Source organism: Myotis daubentonii, chromosome 3 (genome assembly GCF_963259705.1).
Source record: "Myotis daubentonii chromosome 3, mMyoDau2.1, whole genome shotgun sequence".
Classification (NCBI taxonomy): domain Eukaryota; kingdom Metazoa; phylum Chordata; class Mammalia; order Chiroptera; family Vespertilionidae; genus Myotis; species Myotis daubentonii.
Genome location: NC_081842.1, coordinates 56,234,623 through 56,258,235, shown reverse-complemented (window position 1 = coordinate 56,258,235; position 23,613 = coordinate 56,234,623). Strand labels below are relative to the sequence as shown.

Sequence of the window (23,613 nt, the reverse complement as noted above, 5' to 3'; positions counted from 1 at the left end):
GCACTGGGCAGGAGTCCCGCTGACTCCGGAGCTGGCCCCCATGCAGATAAAGGTGGAGGAAGACTTTGGCTTCTAAGCCCTCGAGGCTCTGGACTTAAGTTGGGTTTCTCGGGGGCCAGACAAGCTGCTGCCCTACCCCACCCTAGCCAGCTTCCCCTTTGACTGACCCCCCAATAAACGGACCTGATGCAAAAAAAAAAAAGCTTATAGAGGCATATTTATAGGATCAAATAGTATAAATATAGATGTAACAGGACAATAAAAAGAGAACCTGGCTATGATGATAACCTGAATGCTGCCTCTGTGTCATTCCTTCTTTGGGAATCCCTGGACCTGCTGGGGCTGGACCCCAACATTCCTCTTCTTATAAGGACTTCAGTGAGATGGGCTAAGGGTCCCACTGGAACTGCCACAATTTAATGTAATCCCCTCTTTAAAGATCTTATCTCCATATACAGGTACATTCTGAGGTTCTGGGGATTAGGATTTTAACATACATTTTGTTGATTACCCAAATCAGCCCTTAACAACCAGCATGTTTCAGAAAGTAGATTCCTACAGGGTTATTTACCAAACATTCAGAAGTATTTTTAAAAGAGCTAAGCCCCTCGCCCACCGTGTGGGCCCCTCCCAGCGAAGAGCGAAGGCCTGGGTTCCGGGCACTGGAGGAAAACTGGTGCCAGCAGCCAGGGGAAGGGGCCCCCAAGGGGCCCCAGATTGCGAGAGGGCACAGGGTGGGCTAAGGGACCCACCCGAGTGCACAAATTTTTGTGCACCGGGCCTCTAGTATATATATAAAAGGCTAAGTGACCGTTTGACCTTCCGACCAGCTGGTAGGTATGACGTATACTGACCACCAGGAGGCAGATGCTCAATGCAGGAGCTGCTGAGCTGCGGTGAGTTGGTAGTGGAGATAATCGGGTGATGCACCCCAGAGCCAGAGAGGAGAGAACCCGATTCTGGGGTGCATCACCCAAGAACCACCCTCACACAATCTGGGACCCCTCGGGGGATAATGTAGAGCCGGTTTCAACCTGACCCCCACAGGCTAGGCCAAGGGACCCCCACCTGCCGGAGAGACCCCACTCACTCCACAGACACCCTTGGAGCCGTGGTGCCACCCCAGGTGTGGCTGGCTGGGGAGGGACCTCGGAAGGTTGGCTCCAGGGTGTGTCTGGCCCCATCTTGCTCAGTCCCACCCTGCCTGCCACCTTCTAATTAATTTCCTTTTGATGTACACGAATCCGTGCACCGGGGCACTAGTTGACATATAACATCATATTAGTTTTAGGTATACAACATAATGGTTTGATAGGTGTTTATAGTGAAATAATTACTACAATAAGTTTAGTTAACATCCATCACCTCACATAAATTTTTTTTTTTTTTTTGTGGTGAGAACTTTCAAGATTTACCCTTTTAGTGACTTTCATTATAATGCCTCTTTCATTATAATGTGCTTCTCAACTTGTTTCATTGTTTAGGAGGTTGTCAGGAATATAATTAAAATAGAAACACAACAGTACATGAAATCGTATACAGAAACGTGGCTACAGAAATGGTTCCTTTAGTTTGAACTCCAAAATGTTTTCCCCTTTAACAAACACACAGCTCTTATTACATGTCAAGTGCTGGTGTAAGTGTTGTATAGACATTGACTCATCTCATTCTCATAACAACTCTAAGAGGGAGATTCTGTATTATTACACATGAGAAATTAAAAAGAGAGAGAAAAAATTGCCCAGGGTCACACAGAGCTAGTAAGTGGGGATGTGAATCCAGAAAGCCTGCGTGAATGGCCAGGGTCATCTGTCCTGTTCCATTCCACCTTGTCAGCCTTGGCTGACCCCCACCATGCCCGCAGGATGGCTGGGGAGAAGGTCGAAGAGGTGGGCAAGGACTTCTTTCCCCTCACGCCTTTTTCAAGTGTCCCTGGGAAGCTGCTTGCGGCTCGCCCAGAGCAGAAGAACGTGTGTCCCTTATCGCAGTGACTGTTTGCACCTGGGCCCACTGCCCTCATACAGACCTTCCGTCCCAGCCTCACCTCTCTCCTCTCCTGTTAGCTTCGCTCAAATCTGTCCCCATGTAGCCCTAACCTAAATCTAGTACTTCCATCCTCTTCAAGCGCTTTGACCCTCCCAGGAGAACTCTTATCCAAGAAGTGGGAAATAACTGGGTTGGAAGTAGGAAAGAACTTTCTAGTAGCTGGAGTTATTGAGTTAAGCAGGAAGCTTCCTCAAAGAAAATGAGCTCCCTGTTGCTGGGACAGCTACTCAGATGAGAGGGAATTTAAGTGCTTCTTAAAAAAAAAAAAAAAATATATATATATATATATATATATATATATATATCTACACTAATAAAAGAGAAAAATGGTAATTGGCGTACGACGATACCCTTTTCATTGGCTAATCAGGGCTATATGCAAATTAACTGCCAACTATGATTGGCAGTTAACTGTCAACTAAGATTGGCAGTTAACTGCCAACTAAGATTGGCAGTTAACTGCCAACAAGATGGCGGTTAATTTGCATATGTAGGCACAATGCAGGGAGGCGAAAGGGAAAGCAGGAAGAAGCCCCCTGCCACTGACAGTGATCGGAAACCCAGGGGGGAGCTAAGAGCCAGGGGGCAGGGCAAAGGCGGCCCTGGGGCCGCCTTTGCCCTGCCCCCCAGCCATGATCGGAGAATCAGGCGCCTTTGCCGCCCTGGCCAGTGATAGCAGGAAGTAGGGGTGGAGCCAGCGATGGGAGCTGGACACGGTCGAAGCTGGCAGTCCCGGGAGCTAGGGGTCCCTTGCCTGGGCCTAAAGCGAAGCCCACGATCGCGGGGCCGCTGCAGCTGCAGGTCCCAGCTGCCCGAGCTGGACGCCTCAGCCAGAGGCGTCAGGCCTGGGCAGGGGCGGAGCCTGCAACCACGGGGAGCTGGGGGTCCCCTGCCCAGGCCTGACACCTCTGCCGGAGGCCTCAGGCCTGGTCAAGGGGCCGATCCGGTGATTGGTGATCGGAGGGTGATGAGGGGAAATGAGGGTCCCCTGCCCAGGCCTGACACCTCTGTCAGAGGCGTCAGGCCTGGGCAAGGGGCCGATCCTGCGATTGGAGGGTGATGGGGGTCAACGCCTGAGGGCTCCCAGTATGTGAGAGGGGGCAGGCTGGGCTGAGGGACACCCCCCCCCCCGCAACACCCAGTGCACGAATTTCGTGCACCGGGCCCCTAGTATATATATATATATATATATATATATATATATATATATATATATATATATATATATAATTGATTTTTTACAGAGAGGGAGAGAGATAGTTAGAAACATCGATGAGAGAGAAACATTGATCAGCTGCCTCCTGCACATCTCCCACTGGGTATGTGCCCACAACCCAGGCACATGCCCTTGACCGGAATCAAACCAGGGACCCTTTAGTCCGCAGGCCGATGCTCTATCCACTGAGCCAAACCGGTTTCGGCTTAAGTGCTTCTTAAGGGTGGTTGGAATAAATGATGGTGAAGATCTCTTCCCAGGATTCCATATTTTATGTTTCCTAATGTTGTTTTAATTTGTACTTCATATTGTTTAAAGCAAAAGGTCTCCTCTCTAATGTCTTGAAACATATCTCATCTCCACTTGTATCACTAGTAGTTCTACCTTTAGTACTGATGCTTACCACAGAGAAAGATGGTGCTGGGACACGTCACTTCATTTGCACAGGGTCTTCTGCCTCTAGAGCAGCGGTTCTCAACCTGTGGGTCGCGACCCCTTTGGCGGTCGAACAACCCTTTCACAGGGATCGCCTAAGACCATCCTGCATATCAGATATTTACATTACAATTCATAACAGTAGCAACATTACAGTTATGAAGTAGCAACGAAAATAACTTTATGGTTGGGTCACAACATGAAGAACTGTATTTAAAGGGCCAGAAGGTTGAGAACCACTGCTCTAGAGGAAGAAGACCCTGTGCAAATGAAGTGACGTGTCCCAGCACCATCTTTCTGATGTGTAGAGCAAGCATGTCAAACTCGTGGCCCACAATGAATGTTTTTATGGGCCAGCCAATATAACAGTATGTAAGAAACATTTTAATAAAAATTTCATAACTTAATTTTTACAATATCCTAGTATACATAACTATTATTAATAATGAACTACAATGTTTGCTAATGACTGATTACTATAATCATGTTGCATTCATTTCCCTTACGCACAGGTGCACCATTACTCTCCACTAATACTAGCAGTGAATATTTTAGCAGCCGATTGCCACGTCATTAGTCTTGGACTGACTTGTTTGGTGTGAGCAACAGGAAATATTTTGCTTTTGGAGAACAAGAAAAATAGGTTAATTTGCATTACGCTTATTAATTTGTGCAGTTATTCAGTGTCTGGTAAGTTAATGTTCAAGAAAAAATACGAATTTTTATTAAAATGTTCCATTATTTTATGTCAACGATTACTCATTTATTTCAGCCCTTTGTATTCAGCATGTCTCTATCTAAATAAACCCACATTTCTATGAAAATTGAAGCTTTTGTTCTTTTGCGGCCCACATAAATTTAAACCTTGTTTATTTGGCCCATGTTAGCCTTTGAATTTGACATGGTTGCTCTAGAAGCATCCTCTTCAAAATCCTGAATAGCCTACTTCCTCTCAGTCTAAGGGTCACTTTTTAAAAAATATATTTTTATCAATTTCAGAGAGGAAGGGAAAGGGAGAGGTAGAAACATCCATGATGAGAATCATTGATGGGCTGCCTCCTGCATGCCCCCTATTGGAGATCGAGCCCACAACCCAGGCATGTGCCCATAGGTCAACATTCAACCACTGAGCCACACCGGCCAGCCTAAGGGTCACTTTTGACATATCATTTTTCTTATCATGCTCAGGTCAGTACCCACTGCTGGCAATTCTGCCTTCCAACACCAAATGCCTGTGATTTCCAAGAAGTTGAATCACATCCAAGGTCTTCAGGACCAGTTCCTGGTGAATCAGCATTGATGTGACATCCTCATCCTACTTTCGTCTGTTTTCTTGTGTGACAGGAGGGCCCCAGTGAAGAGAACCAATATGTGTTCTTAGTAGTTTGCAGTGTTTTCAAATGAATTCTCCCCTCTAATCCTCACAACAACTCTGGGAGGCAGTAATTGTTATCCCCACTTCACTGATTAGGATACTCAGAGGGCTGAGCAGGCTCTTAGGCCTGACATTACAACCTAGGAAAACAGCCAGGTTGTTAGAAATTGTTAGAAAAGGGTCTTGCACCAGCTGTCAGAGCCCAGACCTTCTGACTGTGCAGTCTTTTATGAGGTCCATAAAAAGCAACATAGATAACTTATTCCTGGCACCTGTGATGTTTATAGTATCTGGCAGAGCTGGGCAGGACAATAAAGGGGTCAGTACTGCGTTCCTGTGAAGATCTCCCTTGGGGATTACCATGTGGGCAGGAAAGCGGAGTGGGAGGGGCTGGTCAGGAGAGGAGTGCAGGTCATCCCCATTCGAGGATGTCTGATGGGCCGCAGTCTGAACCTAATCTGCCCAAAGGTCACCGCTATGCCCAAGCTGCCCTAGCGGCCTCTCCTGGGGCCAGGTTTCTGTCACAGAGCTGATGGAATCTGAGGGGCTCATCCATCCCCTGCCACGAAAGGCACCCGAGAAAGCAACTGATTAACATACATCTAGCCAGGCCGCCACATTCATAGGCCACCATAGTGTCAGGGCCATGGCCCCCCATCTTATCGTTCCCCAGAGTCTCCACCACGGAGCACAGACGTGCTTTCTTCCCCTTCTCCTCCAGGACATACAGAATTGGCCTGGAGTGGCAGTGGGAGAAGCTCAAGTGGAAGTTTTCAGGGTCTGAATTGGTTACTTACACTCTCAACCCATAGAAAGAAAAGTAAACAACAGCAGGTTTTATACCTGAACCAGGCGTTTTATCATTAGGCCAATCTGTCCGTCCGGCCATCCATCCATCATCAGAAGTGTGTCTCCTCACGGAGATGGGCATGGAGGATACAGAAATACCGAGTCCCTACATCTGCCATGTGAGAGTTCATGTATAAGGTTCCCTGTGTAGGGGCTCACCACAAGAGCGCCATGGTTTACCTGATGCCCTTGGGAAAAACTATTTGCTGTGCTCTGCCTCGTTTGCTTGCTTTTACGAGAAAAACACACAATGAAAATGATATTTATTTTATTGCATCATTTTACTGACTAGAACGCCAGACTTATAGTGGGTATAAGTATAAAAATAACCGAATTCTTACAAATAATACTTTGCTGCTACAGTACTGAATAATTAGTGGAGGTTGCAGTTATAATACAATTTTAAATAACATCCTCATAATGGATTTAACACAATCCATTGGGGACTAAGGTGTCAAGGTTTGCAAAGAGAGATCCAGGATGTGACTCAAACAGTTCAGATTCCAGCTACATGCTTCATTTCACCACAAATCCAGCAACACAAACATTAAAAAACCTCACAACAACCCATGTTGAAAAACCTTTTTGGTAACCCAGGCAATAGAGGAAGATAAGTGGGTTAGTTTCACAGGTAGACTGCATCCATCCCTTCCCTGGGTGGTCCCATCCTTCCTACCCAATAATTCTGCATCTAATGCCTTAGATGTGCCCCAAAACAACGATAAAACCAGATCTAATGCATCCTCTTCACAGATACCCAGGAGACAGAGCCAGTCTAAGATCTGTCTCTTTTCAGACCCACACTGTCCCTTTGGCTTCACAGGTTTTTCTGTGAGCAGTTTACACCAAAGAAACACTACTGAAAAGATATTTTAGCACAATGGATTAACTGCCATTTAATACTTTAATGCTCTTAGTATTTTAACCAGAGTTTCCTTCTCTGGGGATTGGAGAAAAGAACACACACTGTAAAAGCCAACTCTACAAAACCGAGTATCCTTTTTCAAACCCAAACACAAGAACCCCAGAGTGAAATAAAATGTCCCTTCTAACCCCCGCAAAAGTTTTCACATACACACACACCAAAAAAAAAAAAAAAAAAAAAAAAAAAAATCTCTGACAGCAGGGTAGTGTTAAATAAGATGCAAAAGACTGCAATTCTTCCTCTTTCCAGACTTGCTTTAGGTTTAAGATCAGTGTAAGAATCTTAGAACTATGGGTCAAACCCAAGTTGTGGGTGTGTTAGGCTAAACTAAGCCAGAAGCAAAGTTCATAGAGCTTCAGGGGACCTGGGCCCTTCACCAGTGGGCAAGATGGCTTAATAGAGGCCCCCAAAGGCCACGTGCAAGACCCTACTGTGTCTGCCCTGGGCACGTTCCCATCTGAATAAATACCCTTCAAAGACATTTTCTTGGGCAACCATCCAGCCTTGTAATGAAAAGAGGCTGCCTCCCTCTGGGCCAACTTTCACAGTCACCTCCTCAAGAACTTAATAATCCCATCGTCATTTCTGACCCCAATGCTGCCAGCCAGCTTTGATGAAGCTATCCACTCAGCAATTTTGCTCTAAAGGACTTAGCTGCTTCTGAAAATAAACTTTTGTCCAAGCCGGAAGATTTGTCAGCATTTCAGACATTCAACTGAATATGTTCCCGACTCGGATAATATTCACAAAAGTGTGCCTCCAAAATGTGGGAGCCACAGCCTTAGCGAGGGAACAAGACAGAGTGGCCCTCAGGTGGACGGCTAAGTCTGGCTGTGTGTCCCAAACCCCGCTCATCACCTTACACCTCCTACCCCCAAAGCCACGTACCTACATGCTCCGTGCTCAGCATGACCCAGCACTATTTTCTTAATGATGACTACACTTGTCCAAGAAATACATGTAATGACAAACCTGAAAGGACTTTTTCAAAAGGGGAGTCAACATAGGTTTTTTGTTTGTTTTTTTGCACTCCATGTCATTAGTTTAATTATTGCTTAATAACATTAAGGTTCTTTTACAAAAAGATAACACACTTTAAACTCACTCTCCCATGCCCTTTTACATTTAAAGTACACTGGATGGTGAGGCAGGGAGGTACAGTGAGAAGAGCAAGCCAGGCAAAGGGTCCGAAGCACGGCTGTGCAAGGCAATTGTCCTCTCTGAAGTTTCCCACACCCAAGAAGTGGGCGCTGTTGTGCCCACCTCGCAAGGGTGTCGTGAGTCAAATACCTTGCACGGAGCCTGCCGTGGAGGAAACACCAGAGATGCTATGTGAACCTTTAGACTTGCCATGTTGTCTCTAGAGTCCTGGGCTGGCTCACGGGGCGGAGAGGAAAGGACATGAGAAATAAGAGCCTTTGTTTAAGAGCTTACACAAAACCCACAGATGCTACCTGCCCAGGTATGTTACAGGACAAGTGGGTTCCATTCGGCCCCACTCTTCCCTGTAGAAGTTTAAGAGTCTCCTGGGCAGTTAGGCGTCCCTTTCCCCTTCCTCCCACTCCCCCAGCTTGGGGCCCACCCAGGGATACAGGGCTGGGGCATTTCTATGAATTCCAGGTGTGGGGCTGACACTGCACACCTGGGCCATGGCTGAGAGTGTGTTTGCCAGGGGTGTGTCCCATCCTGTCCCTTCAGTTGAGGTGGCTGCTGCCCTAGCAGGTGTTGCTCTTGGCAGACAGACTCTTCTGGAGGTACCAGCCCCACCCAGGAGCGAAGCCAGCCTTTCCAGTCCTCACCCCGGTGGGCAGTCAGCACCGGCTAATGGTCATGCTGTCTTCAAGCCTTCTTAGAGCCTCAGGCCCTGGAGAGGCATTCCCCACCCCCACTCACTTCCTAGCAGTCGCAGCGCCCTAGGTGAACGCAACCTTGCGGGGGACCTGCTTTTTTCACAGTAAAAGAAAAACACATTCTTAATCCACTTCATCTGCACAAAACCCATTCACAGGAAAGTGTTCTCGGAGCTCACAGGACATTCCTTTCTGGATTCTTCTCAAGAATGCGTTTGGGGTGGAACACTTCATTTTGTGGAGCTCATAGCTCCGGCCCAGATACAGGAGGTGACTTGTCAGCTGTGGTGGCAGCTAACAGTGGCAGCGGGGCACGCCTGAGTATCGCCCCCAGGTGGCTCTGGGTCCTGGGAGGAGCAAGATCTGACTGAGAGCCGGGCGCCAGGCCACTCAGTCTGTTGGCTCAGGCGAGCAGAGTGCAGGAGCTCGGAGCTCTCCGGTTAGATGTGAGGCCACGGGGCACAGGGCTGGTTCCACGGACAGATGCAAGGGCCAAGATTTCAAAAAGGCGACTTTCAGTTGGCACCTGCTGACTAAAACAGCACTCTCTCTGCATCTATCTCATGAGATGAGTGCAATTTTACTACCTGGAGGCCGCACACCCGGCTGGCGCTCCTGGCTCCTGCTGCTGCAGGGGGGGCGGGTGAGGACGCGTGGAGACCACGGGGCACAGGAGTTCGCACTTAAAACTGTTAGGCTGAGGACTGCAGAAGCCTGAGGGTTAGATACATCTGAAGGGGTTAGAGAACCTTAAAGAAACAGCCCCCAGCACAGAACTGTCCCCACTATGGGTTCCACTGAGCTCTGAGCTTCCGGGTGGGACCAGTTCTTTACCTCTGTGTTCTCCACGTCATCCACACCTAGGATGTGTCAAAGCAGAATCATCACAGCCCCACAAGGAGCAGTTAGAGACAGCACCGGACACGCCCCGCGCAGGCCCCACGCCACGGGCATGAGAAAGAAGACGCGCGACGTTCCCTCCCAGAGGCCGACTCTCACCCCGTCTTCCCAGAGTCTTTCGTTCTCCGATGCTGACCTGAATTAGGGCCGTGTTTCTGGAGGAAACTATATAGTAGTACAAAGAGTGCAAATCACTGGGTGAGCGAAAATAAGTTACTTCTTCGGGGAATAAATAGTTCTGAGCAGTTGGCTGAAAGTTTATACCGACTTTGTGGGTGAGGTCGGGGAAACAGTGAAAAAGGTGCGGCATCGCAGGTGAGCAGGCTTCCTTCCATGTGGCTCCACCCCAGCTCGCTCTCCTTCCGCAGGAATCTGCCCGGCTTCCCACAGCACTGGGGTTCCCGGCGACGGACTGGCCCGTTCAGCCCACTGCTCTGACCACAGTCAGCTGTCGAGACTACACACGCTGCTTTTCCTTTAGTGGTGAAGTGCCAGCTCACACCCAACCCGCATTCAGCTTAGCATTTCCACTCCACATGGAGCAGCCTCGGCCTCAAGGGCGGCGGTCAGACACCCAGGCGCCACGCCGCCGTGTGCGCAGGGACGAAGAGCACCCCACCGCCTGCTCCTCTCCCTCTCCCTCGGGCCTCCGCTCAGCCCCTGCCCGGCTGGGGCTCGCTGGGCCTCGCTGCAGGGCAGCTGTGTGCCTCTAGCTAAAACCAAACGGAAGTCATTTTGCCCCGGCCCAGCTTGTTTGAAGAAGTGAGCTTTCACTGCAAAGGGAAGAAGTCACCTTCACTCTAGGTGTCACCTTGACGGAAAAACCGAACTGGCGTGGTGGGCTGGGCCGCACACGTTTCCATTTCTCACTCTGGGGGTTGGCTTGGAGACGGCAGCACAGGAAGACCTGGAAACATATTAAAATATTGTACAATAGCCCACAGCGTCTCCAGACCTTAGTGGTATGTTCATCACCATCACCTGTTGTTTAGCACACGGTGCTGGGCAGGAAAACAACTAACGAGCCAGTATTTTGCTATAAATTAATCACCAAATCGAGGCCCATGGAAGCATCTGGGGAAACGAGGCCTTCTTTCTGGGAGTCTTGGAAAAAAAACCCTAAAGGAGACCCCCTACCCAATTTACTAAAGTGCAAACTAAGGAGACCCCGGTGCTTGCAGTGGTGCCCAACGAGCTGCCCTGGCCGGCGTCATCCCTGCAGCCAGTGGCCGAGCCGCGGTCGCGCCGAGACCTCCTGGTACTGGCCATGTGCACATTCACAGTAACAACAAGTGAGCGGCCTTCCACGGTGGCCACGCCCCTCACACCCGTCCCACTTCCTGCCTGCCGCTCCAGTGCGGCTCCCAGTCCTGGGAGCAGCACCTGCAGGCCCCGTGCAGTCAGCCCTCTGAGCAACAGCCGGCCCAGCCACTTGCTCGGAGCAATGGGCTCCTCTCTCTTCTCACTTAAAAGTAGTCTCTTCTCCTGCTCTCATCGCTGATGAAAGACGGGTTGTACTGTCCCGGGAAAATGCAAGAATGCCGGGAGCCCGGCAATCCAGTGTAGGCCGGGTAGAGTCCATTTCGTTCAAGTTCAGGATTCCTTACGCTTGTGGGCTGGAGGCCAGAGAGAAAAGGAAAAAAGGGCCATTTATTATTCATGGTTTAAATGTAATAGTAAAAAAAAAGAGAATGCTGCATTATAATAAACCTCAGATGGAGGCAGCTAATACTCAGCAAAGTCTAACCTAGAAGCCAGGGCCCTCCCCAGGCCGGTTTTTTATGGAAAAAACTTCGACCAAGGGCAGTCCAGTGATTTTAGACCAACATAGGAAAATACCTGGATTAACTGTTATCTTTACTATTATCCAGATTAATTATTATCTGATTATTCACTTGACCTTTTAAAAGAGTGTCTTTCTCTGCGGAGCACAGCAGCTGTAATCCTCTCTGGCATTTAGCTGGACTCACTGGGTGAAGGGTCGTCGGACCCCCCCCCCCCCCCCCCCCCCTGTCGGAGCTGGTGTTAGGACCCCTAGGCAGGAGGCCAACGGCGATTCTTAGGTGTCTCCGACCAGGTCCCAGCCTAGCAGGTTGCGACTGCCTGTCTGATGTGCAAAAGGGGCTCCTGGGAATGGCAAGACTGCTCTGGGGAGGCCCTCTCGGGGGACCCCTGGGGGAGAAGGCTTGCCTGGCAGAATGAAACACAGGCACTGCACAGAACAAACGCAAGTCCTGGGGACGCCCGCGGCACACGCGAGACCGTGGTGAGCGACAGCACTCACACGGGGGACAGCTTCATGCCGTGGCCGTGGCCGTGGCCGGGCTCTGCTGCCACAGAGTGCTCAGCCTATCTTTGAAATGCAGGTGGTGTTCATTTAAGCTCTCGATCGTCTCTATTGAAGGCGATTCTTTAGCTAAGGCCATGGAGGCGCAGTTGGGTCCTATGACTCTGCAGGCCTATTTGTTGCTAGGTAGTCACACCACACTGGGGTTGAGGAGACCCTAGCAAATCTGTGAGTGTGTGGTCACCGGTCGCTCCTGGGGAAGACACCTGCTTAGCTATGGCTTCAGTTATTAGAGCAAAAGAACTTTCCTGACAAACAGAAAACAAAACAAACCCTTTATGCAGAAATACCAACAAAACCATGTGAACCAGAGCTAAGTTTGTGTCTACGTTTATCTTTCCTCTGGGTCTTCTCGTTCTTCTCCCAGGTTTCAATTTTTCAAAGAGCCCATGGAAGCAATCGCTTTCTTACCATAAACAAACTTGCCCTTCCCGTCCAAAGTGTGAACCCCCCTGGTTAGTCCCCATAGCAACCAGAGGGGTTGTGGTTTCTGTCACAGGATTTCCTGGTGCTATTAAGTCCCCACGGAGCCAGAGTGCATGTTTATTGCTACCGCTCCAACATGGTGTGAGAAGTCACCTGACATCTATTTATTTTTCGGCTTTATGTGTTTGCTTTATGGCTGACGCAGTGTGATGTGAAATGAACTGAGCAGTGCCTGGAAATATGACATGGATTCCTCGCTGTGGGACAGAAGAAGCCAGGGTTGCAGGGTGTGTCCCATCTGTCCGAGTGACACAGTACAGGGCTGGGCAGAGCAAATTATTAAACACCCATTACATATATCTTCGAAGCCTCTGAGAAGTGCTGGTGGTGGATGAGGTTATATTGCTCTCTTTATACCTTTCTCCAACCCCTCAGTTTCGATTACCCAACGCCATGAGGAAAGGTGGGGCAGACAAGAGATAAAAAGGAAAGGGCCAAAGGCTAAGTATCATTTCTCTATCTTTCAGTATCCAATCCTATAACTTAAAAGCAAGGTTCATAACAAGACGGCTCCTGCTACCATCCCATAAAGGCAATGTGCTCTGTGGAAACAGCCTTCATATCTCACCGTCAGTTCCAATAACTAACATGCAAATAGGTCATAAGTGAACTGAACATTAAATTCTGTCCCTAAGGGGCTTAGGCCATCATTCCCTGTAACCTGTAACTAGCTGTAGTGCTTTGACTACAGCCAAACAGAATCCCTTTAATTCTCAGAGGGAACCGGAGCCTGCGGGCCCCCTGGACACGGAATACACACCGAGTAATACACGTCCGTCATCTGGAGGAGGTTTTTGGTGCTCCCGTTCTCATGCATCTCAATAGCTTCTCGGCCCCATTCCTGCGAGCGAGGGTTCTTGGGGTACTCAGCGTATGGGGACATTTGGAAATCTCCACTCTTGAAGATGAGTTTGCTTATGTCATTTTTATTCTTTCTGTGGGGTAAAAAAATATTTGAAAATTTAAATGAATACATTTTGTTAAAAAAAAAAAAAGGTATTTGTGAAAGCACCATCTAGCATTTTACAAGGTAAATTAGACCTAAAGCTACCACTATATTTCTTTGTAGCTGCCTACCCAGGAATGTCATTACTGTTATTATCTTTAGTATTTGCCCCAAACAAGTGAAAATGCAATTAGGTATAAGAAAAGATGCAAAAACCCCTCCAACCTAGGAGGCCCAGGGGACCATGGTAGACCTCTCAGAGAGCTGACTCAGACCCTCCTGGGGACAGACGGGCGCATTGTGGGGCCAGCAGGAGCCAAGAGTCAGAGGAAAGGCCTCGGCCGCTGGTTCCGGCCAGCGGGAGCACCACAGTGCACGTGGAGCTTCTAGGTCTCATGCAGATTTATTAGAACAGGAGCTCTGGGGACAGGGCGCCTCTGGCTGGGCGGAGAGATGCGACTGGCTCCCCGGGCCACATCTCGCTACTAACAAAGCTGGGACTAGAACCAAGGCCGTCCAACGCCCTGGCTAGTGCTCTTCTACCACATGAAGCTACTTCACAAACCATAAAACCAGGATGTCTTGTTTGCAAAAAAACGCCACCTATTTATACACCTACACATCTCGTGTCAGTGGGTCAGGGAAACCCTGGGGCAAGTCCCCTATGTGTGAGAGGTCACTGGAAATTGTTGGAATACGGTAGTCACCTACGTACTAGACCAGTGATGGCGAACCTTTTGAGCTCGGCATGTCAGCATTTTGAAAAACCCTAACTTAACTCTGGTGCCGTGTCACATATAGACATTTGTTGATATTTGCAACCATAGTAAAACAAAGACTTATATTTTTGATATTTATTTTATATATTTAAATGCCATTTAACAAAGAAAAATCAACCCAAAAAATGAGTTCGTGTGTCACCTCTGACACGCGTGTCATAGGTTCGCCATCACTGTACTAGACATTTTTACCCATATGTACCCTGGACTTTTCTTCCTTCTACCTCATTTTCCTATAAGCAAACGTTCTTGGGAAAGCACAAAAAAACTCGCGGTCATAAAAGCAAATGTCCAGTGTGTGGCTTAGGTGTTGTTCCTCCTGCAAATTCTGAACAGGCCTGCCACTGTGCTGCCCGGAGGGTGGGGCACCTGGCCTCACACAGTGGCTTATTCACAGCTAGCCTTCCTTTCCAGTGGCCAATAGTCACAAGGTCCTTCCCCATGGTTACACTCCCTGGTACAGGGCATTTAGCACACGGGGGGCTGATGTCCCCTTGAGCACCCAGGGTTTCTCTCTCCAGCTCCTAGTCTCAGCCCCAGGATTTTATTTCACTCATACTTGTGGATGAAAGGGCCCACATGCTAACTTGACAAGCTCAGGGGAGGCCTGCATGGCAGTCAAACTCAGAGACCTAAAGTAACCACAAAGGATGGTCTGAAATTAAACTTTAACTAAAAGCAGTCATGGTGGGCAGTTACGTCCTAGGCCAGTATCTTCACTGACAAGGTCAACCTTTACCTTAACCGAGCCTATCTGTCTTTTTGCATCTATAATAACATACCCTTGAAATGTCTGGGTAACTTGTAACTTCCCTATTTCTGGACCCCTTGGGGCACAACCCAATGTGCTGGGGGCCAGGACAGATACCACATATTCCTTCCTTATCATGTTAATTGTTCCTGCACCTACCTAAGTATGTGTCCATCATTTTACTTTTTATCCAATCCCAGGGGTTTCCCTGCTTTGCCTTCTCCTACCTCTCTAGTCTATCACCAATGGGTTTCATGTAACCCATCTACATCCCTTTCCTTTGATTGCAATGTATAAATACAGATATAACCCGCCATTCTCCAGAGCAGTGGTTCTCAACCTTCCTAATGCCGTGACCCTTTGATACAGTTCCTCATGTTGTGGTGACCCCCCAACCATAAAATTATTTTCGTTGCTACTTCATAACTGTAATTTTGCTACTGTTATGAATTGTAATGTAAATATCTCATATGCAGGATGTATTTTCATCGTCACCAATTGAACAAAATTAAAGCATGTGATTAATCACAAAAACAATATGTAATTATATATGTGTTTTCTGATGGTCTTAGGCGACCCCTGTGAAAGGGTCGTTCAACCCCCAAAGGGGTCGCGACCCACAGGTTGAGAACCACTTCTCTAGAGCATTATCTCAATTCATCGAGGTTCTGCCTCCTGGCATATGTCGACAGTTTGGCTCAAATAAACTCACAAAAATTCTTAACAGGTTTCAATGGTTTTTTACGTTAACATACTTTATCTTTGATCACTGGGTGGCAACTTTGCAAGTGACCGGCAAAGGCTGTACCACGAAGTCTGCATCCCGAGTGGGCGGTTAGGGCAACCTGGTCCCTCAGCCTTACTGGAGACAAAGGGTATCTTAAAACGTCCTGCATGTCAGTGGTCAAAAAGAAAACTTGCTATTTTGGTAGGTTTCCTCCGTAAGTTATGTCAGGAGAATGCCTGCCATTTATTATCATCTAAATCGAAGGTGATTATGTTTCCTTATCTGAATAGATAATCACAGAGAAGGGGAACCAACTCTGTGTTTTCTCTTCCCTTCCCAGGAGAAACCCACTCTCGCTGGCTCCCAGGAAGCCCAGCGCCCAGCACACTGCTGGGTCTGCTCATCCCCAGGCCTGCTACAACTTCTCTGTGCTCAGGTATCTCAGGTACCCCTTTCATCTTTGTTTGATTTTTAGTTTGTCCACTTAGAGTATACAATCAGTGGTTTTTAGTATATTCAGTGTTGTGTAACCATCATCACAATTTTAGAACAGTTTCATCACCCCGAAGAGAAACCTCGTACTCCTTAGCCATTACTTCTCAATTCTATCCTCTGCCCACCCAGTCGTAGGCAATCACTCATATACTTTCTGTCTCTATTAGATTTGCCAATTGGAACATTTCATACAAATGCAATAGTTGGTCTTTTAAGGCTGGCTTATTTCACTTAGCATAATATTTTCAAAGCTCATGCACATTACAGCATGTATCAGTATTTCTTTCTTTTTTATGGTTGAACTAGAGGCCCAGTGCATGAATTTTTTCACATTGAAAGGAAATTAATTAGAAGAAGTATTTTAATATCGCTATTCACCCTTTCTCTATAATAGAAATGTCAACCAAATTCACGATGGACAATGACAGATGGAAACATGCACGTGTGATTGGCGCCAGCAAGAGCTTTATCTTATATAATAAAGCAGTGATATGCAAATTGACCCCCACTCCATCACACCGCCACAAAATGGCTACGCCCACAGCAAAGGCAGGGTTTCCATAACACAAGCCGTAATGAGCGATCAGCAGAGACCTGAGGCTGCGCGGTGCTGAGGGGGGGAGGGGACCTGAGGCTGCGCTCCCCGTCTAGTGGGGCTTGATGGGGGACCTCAGGCCACGCCCCCCACCCCAGCACTGGGCTGGGGGACCTGAGGCTGCGCCCCCCACCTGGTGGGGCTTGACAGGGGTGGGGCCGGCCGGGTCAGGGTCTCGTGCAATTTCGAGGTGCACATGGGTGGGTGAGGACTTGACTCTGGGTCCTGCAGCGTGCCCCAGACTCTGACAGGAGGAAGATTTTCATATACATTTTACTAATTTTCTTTCATCTCTGATACTTCTATTATAGAGAAAGGGCAAATAGCAATATTAAAATATTTCCTGTAATTAATTCCCTTTTAATGTGCACAAATTTCATGCACTGGGCCACTAGAGTGTGTGTGTGTGTGTGTGTGTGTGTGTGTGTATTTATTTTATTTTATTTTTATTGTTTTATTTTTTTAAATTAGACCTGCTTTCTGATTTAGCTAAACCTCTTCCAGCCCAGAAAAGCACCCCAACCTCTCTTTCAGGTAACTGTCAGCAACACAGCAGTAAATATCAACATGAAGCAGATTATTGTATATCACGCAGGGAGAACAAAGGGTGAAATATTTACTTACAGCAGTGTTTGACTATATTCTGCAGTGAGAAAACCTGAAGTCATTTTGAAAGACCACCATTTCTTATTTCTTTTCAGTTGGTTTCTAAACTTTCTAAGTTCAGTTTCTATACTTCCTAAATCTCCATTTTCTGGCTAATGAAAAGAAAATAGGATTCTATTGAGTCTCCTACCTACCTACTCCAGGACTTTTGTGAGGATCAAATGAGATGAGACACAGGAAAACGCTTCACAGACATTTGGTTAAACTGTAAAATGTTTGCACCTGGCTATAAAGCAAGTCATGTTCCTGAGCTGAAGAAACTCCAAGGAGGCTAGTTGCTAGGGAGAGGAAGCCAGGTGTTGCTACGTTACGTCATTATCTGGCACCCACAGTCACTGTTTCTGGGCTGGGCTGTGGGCCACATTTTGCGCCATGGGGTCTTGGCAGCATTGGCTACAATTTGGTGGGATGTTGCTCTGGGGTGGTGGCAGGGCCTGTGTCCCACTTTGGGGAAGCCGAGTGTTGCTTTGTGGGCACCAGGTCCGCAGTGCCATTTCTCTGTAAATGGCCAGTGTGCGCCATGGCAGCTTCTGTGTTGAGCGTCTGCCCCTTGCTGGTCAGTGGGCATCATAGTGACTGGTCTGACGGTCAGACACTTAGCATATTAGCCATATATATATATATATACTAGAAGCCTGGTGCACAATAATTTGTGCACTGGCGGGGGGTGGGGGGTATCCCTCAGCCCAACCTGTCCCCTCTCACAGTCTGGGACCCCTTGGGAGATAACCACCTGCTGGCTTAGGCCCGCTCCCCTGGTGGCAGATGGCACGCCCAATCCCGTGGAGTCTGCCCCATCTCCCCTGGTCGCAGATGGCAGGCCTGGATCCCGCGCTGGGTCGGGCGGCCGCTCAGATCGTGCTGCCGCCTGCCCCACCCATCCCGCCCCACACACGGCAGGCCTGGGATCACGCTGCTGCCTGCCCTGGGCCGCACACTGCAGGCCCAGATCCCAGGCTGGGGCAGGCGGAGGCTCGGGATTGCGCTGCTGCCCGCCCCGCCCGCCCCGCCCCGCACACAGCAGGCCAGGATCTCCCGCTGGGGTGGCCAGCAGCTGGGGATCGTGCTGCCACCAGCCCCAGGCAGGGCGGCGCAGCGGGATCTGCCTGCAGTATGCAAATTAGCTGCCATCTTTGTTGGTGGTTAATTTGCATATCACGCTGATTAGCCAATGAGAGGCATAGCAAAGGTACGGTCAATTACCATATTTGTCTATTATTAGATAGGATATATATATATATATATATATATATATATATATATATATTATTTAATTGTATGGATATGTCACATTTTGCTTATCCATTCATCAGTTGATGGATACTGGGGTTATTTTCAGCTCTTGGCTATTATGAATAATGCTACTATGAACATTCATGTACATGTTTCTGTGTGGACATAACTTCTCATTTCTCTTGGTATAGAACTAAGAGTAGAAGTACTAGGTCAAATGGCAGCACAGTGTTTAACTTTCTGAGGAATGGCCAGACACTTTCAAAGTGGCTGCATCATTTTACATTTCTACAGCAGTGTATTTATTTGTGTTCTAGTTTTTCCATATCCTCATACCAACACTTGTAATTTCCTGGGTTTAAAAAGTATTTTACTGATTGATTGACTTCAGAGCGAAGTGCTGGTTGAGGATGACCTTGCATTGTTTTCTTTGTACCTTTCTCCAACCCCTCAGTTTTGATTACCCAACCACATGAGGTAAAGGTGTTCCACTTAGTTATGTATTCACTGGTTAGTTCTTGTATGTGCCCTGATTAGGGGTCGAACTTGCAACCTTGGCGTATCAAAATAATACTCTGACCAACTGAACTACCCAGCCAGGGCTTTTTTTAAAAGAAAAAATTACCCATCACAGTGGGTATAAGATGGTTTTGATTGCATTTCCCCGGTGGCTAATGATGCTGAACATCCTTTCATGTGCCTTCTGGACACTTGTATATCTTCTCTGGAGAAATGTCTTTTCAAGTTCTTTTCCCTTTTAAAATAGGACATTTTAAAATGGTCCATTACGATTTAATGTCTTTTTATTACTGAGTTGTAAGGCATCTTTACATATTCTAGATGCAAGTCCCTTATTACACATATGATTTATTTGCGAATACTCTCCCACTCTGTGGTTTGTCCTTTCACTTCTTGACAGTGATCTTTTAAGCTGAAGGGGTTCAGCACAAGTCTCCCCAGAACAGGCCACTGTGGCCTGCAGACAGGTTCGAGCTGAAGACAGTCGAGGCCCGGAAGACCCAGGAAGAGCTTTCATACCTCCCTTTAACTGCCTAAGAGGATTTTGATGGAGGGCTTGGTCCAGAAAGAGAGCTGTCACCAGAGATCACTCCAAAGAGTGTGGGCTGGGCGTGGGAAGCTGCTGGGGAGCTCAGCAGGGCCTGTTTGTTCCAAGTCCCCTCCGCGTCCCACTGTCTCTACATCCCATTGCCTCTGCATGGCATGGCGAACGTTGGTTTATCCATCTTCCTGTGAATCACCTTCCTCCCCTTTGAAGTCCCTTCTCTTAGCTCAGGATGGAATATAAGCCTCAATTGTCTGACTGCCTGTGGGTCTCATCTTTGTATGTGCCACCACCCACCACCTATATACATAATTAAATGTGTTTTTATCCCATAAACTGTCTTATGTTAATTTGATTATCAGACCAAAGAACCTAAAAGGGTAGAGAAAAAATTTTGTCCCATACATTAGCAGAGAAGTTTTTAACTTTAACGCAGTCCAATCTATCTTTTTCGTTGCTTGTGCTTTTGGATATTCCTTTTTATTAAAGAAAATAAAGTTCTATTGGCTGTCTTTTCTTTCCTCCAATGGCACTACCTATCATGGATTTCCCTTTCTGCTTTTTTCAGTGGTTCAGTCATATATTACGATTTAATGCTGTAAGCCGCCCCGAACATTCCCGAAGAGTAAAAATTGGCCCTTGCATAGCACATGCAAAGAAACAGAATTAGAGTGTGAACTCCATCACTCACCGGCAGCAGGTGACAATCAGTGCAATGCCGAGGATCAGCAGAAGCCCGCCTCCTGCTGCTGCAATCACCACGGTGATAAGCTGATAGGCTAAACAGGTTAAAAGAAAAAGATTGGTAAGAGGTGATGAATGAATAAACGGATACACAAGTATGATTCTCCTCCCCACCCCACCGTGACCTCACCTTTCAGTTCCTGGGCCACCAGCAAGGGCTCCTCAGGGTTAGCTCTACATTTTCTAGGTCAGAGGGCGGCAGAATTTGCCACCCCAAAACATGCCTCTTTGGCATGTTTGTTATGTCTGAGAAACTGCAGACATAGGAGAAGCTCTGAAAACAGAGCATTACTTACCGTTGGTAAGGGAGCATTACATTAGAAAGCCCGCCTGCACCAGCAATAGAGCTATTCGCAGAGAGACCTTTTTCAGCGGAGAGATTGTCCTACTTGGCAGGGAAGCCACTGTTTGCCAAACATTTCCTCTCCTCACCTCCCATGACTTGCCTTCCCTACCCTGCAGCCCCAGGCCCCTGGTCCTACCCTTAGCTCAGGAGGGTATGTTAGCCTCAATCATTGGCTGCCTTTGGAGTCTCATCTTATGGGACTCCCCTGTGCACATATGTAATTAAATTTGTTCACCTGTTAATATGTTTTATTATGGTGATGTTTGGGGGTGTCAGTCAAGGACGTAGAAGGGTAGAGGAAAAGTTATTTTTCTCCCCTACACTGTTTTCAGTCAAGTTCCTCTTCCTCAGCCACTCCTAGAATGGCTCCCCAAGTGTACCTGTGGACCAGCCCTGAGGACATTTTCACCAATCCGTGGTAAAAAGAGAAAAATGAAGGAGATAGATGAATTTTTCACAAACTAAATCTATCTGGTTTCAATCATTGTTCTGTCTTCTAAGACTTGGTCCTTCCTGTTTTCCCCTCACTTACTATGTGTGCATTTTATTATGTGTAAATTATGCCTCCATTAAAACTGGTTTCTAAAAACTAATGGAGAAAATAGGGAATCTTTTCTTGGTTACTTCCCACCCTTTGGTGTTGTTTCAGAGATTTTTTTTAAATGTATAGTGACAGTAAATATAAACATTCTTAATTTGGTTTTAGGTTTTTAATTAATAAAATAAAAAGCAGGTGACCCTAGGTTAGACTCTCCAGTTTTATAAGAAATATTACTGGCCGGTTAAGACCAGAGCTGGGAATCACTGCATATACATACCATGCTAGGCACTGAGTGGTTTCCCCAACACATACAAATGGAATTTAACTACCAAAAATTAGCAGTCACATGTGCAGGTACATATCATACATAATAATATTAATTTTTAATCCATAAATTTTATACCTGTGCATTTCTGGGAAAATCATAGTTTAGTGAAGCTTATTAAATAATGATTTTAAAAAAATTAATCCTCACCCAAGGATATTTTTTTCATTTCTTCTTTTTTTTAGATAGAGTGGAAGGAAGGGAGGGATGAGGGAGAGAGAGAGAGAGAGAGAAACACCAATGTGAGAGAGACACATTGATTAGTTGCCTCCTACACACGCTCTGACTGGTTGGGGATCAAACCTGCAACCCCCAGGTATGTGCCCTAAACCAGAAATTGAACCCACAACCCTTCAGTGGGTGTCACTCTAACCACTGAGCACACCAGCAGTGCCAGATAGATTTTTCCAATGTTGTGGAAATATAATTAAAATTTTGCTCTGAGGGTCTGCAGTTCAGGATGTAAAAGTGGCAAATAGCCAGGTTTTTTATATTAAAATAAGATGGAACCATGTTCTCCATGTCTCAGGCAACACCGAAGGAAAATGCATGGAGCTGAGAGTGAGCTGACTGTGAGACAAAAGCAAATGCAAGCGAGGCAACCATTTGCTTATCCTTTATTTGAATAAACAGCACAGAAACTTGGTTATCTTGAAGACCATGAGTACTAAGATATACAGAAAACAAAGCTAAACCTTTAATGAGGTCATTCTCGCCCTCACCTCCTAATACATGTATTCAAACTTCGCTTTTAACAAAAGTGAAGACAAAAGACAAATCTTGATTTTCACCTCTTTCTCACCTCCACCACTACCACCCCCTAAGCTACAGTCTACTATTGATTAGACAACTGAACCGCCTCCCAACATACCTTCCTGCACCCAGTCTTGCCCACTCATTTCAAAACACAAATCTGATCACGCCATTTCCCAGCTTTAATAAACCTACAGTGAAACAAATGAGCAAACCAACTTACAGTGGCCCTCTCTGTTTCTAAAGACCAAAGTCTGGCTCCTACTCATCCCTCCACACTAAACTCAAAACCTCTCACTCCAGCAAAACCAGCAGGTGCTCAGTTTAGAAGTGGCCTCACAAGTGGCTGCAGTTGTGGCAGGTTCCCCTTGAAAACAGGCAGTTTTGTCTAAGAAGAGACAGACTCAGACACACTATGCCCAGTGCTTCTCAAACCATCTGTGGTCTAGAACCTACTTTTCTTTGCTTGTGCATTTTTATATTATTTTTAAGTAAAGAAAATAAAGTCTCATTTCATCTTTCCCTATAGGTACCAACTTTCATGAATTTCCTTTCTTTTTTTGATTTTTTTTTTAGTGGGCCTGCAGATTCTTATTTTTTATTTATTTTTATTTTTTATTTATTTTTACTTTTTATTGATTTTAGAGAGAGGAAGGTGCAGAAAGAGAAACATAAATGTGTGAGAGAGAAACATCAATTGGTTGTGCCCCCGTCCCCCCCACCCCTGCCCCTGCCACCACCCATGCACCCAGATCAGGAATCCAACCCACAGCCTGCGTATGTGCCCTGACCAGGAATCAAACCTGGCCACCTTTTGGTTCATGGCCTGACGCTCACCCAGCTAAGCCACACTGGCCAGGGCGCTTTCTCCTTTTAAGGAGTCGACTGTGGAGTGACCTTGTAAAATACAATAATACTATTTTTTAAAAGAAACCCATGTTTGGATGTCACAGCATGTGACATTAACATCAATATTTCTAAGTTTAACATAAATGTTTCCTCTCAATTTTTGTGTTTCTTGTTGCAGCCCGATAACAGCTGGCAGATCACATTTTGAGGAGCACTGGTACACCCTCGTGCTCCTGAAACTTTCCTGTGGGTCTGAACCACCCAGAGGCTGTGCAAACTCAGATGGCTGGTCCCCACCTGAAGAGACTTGATTCAGCAGGTCGGGGCCTGGGCCAAGAAGAGAAGTTGTACCTCCAGCAAGCTCTGAGGCA

The 23,613-nt window shown here is 46.9% G+C and overlaps 1 protein-coding gene across 3 annotated transcripts in view; it reads right to left on the bottom strand.

Moving 5' to 3' along the window:
• Positions 1-6,172: 6,172 nt before the first annotated feature.
• Positions 6,173-23,613, bottom strand: part of HEG1 (heart development protein with EGF like domains 1) — a 99,940-nt gene continuing 82,499 nt past the window's right edge. For all 3 annotated transcript variants that reach the window (XM_059687602.1, XM_059687603.1, XM_059687604.1), the window contains 3 exons: positions 20,376-20,463; positions 13,190-13,364; positions 6,173-11,212 (listed from right to left, as the gene is read on the bottom strand). In XM_059687602.1, the coding sequence (XP_059543585.1) occupies positions 11,063-11,212; positions 13,190-13,364; positions 20,376-20,463 (413 nt within the window). In that variant the 3' untranslated portion in view covers positions 6,173-11,062. The remainder of the gene's footprint in view (positions 11,213-13,189; positions 13,365-20,375; positions 20,464-23,613) is intronic.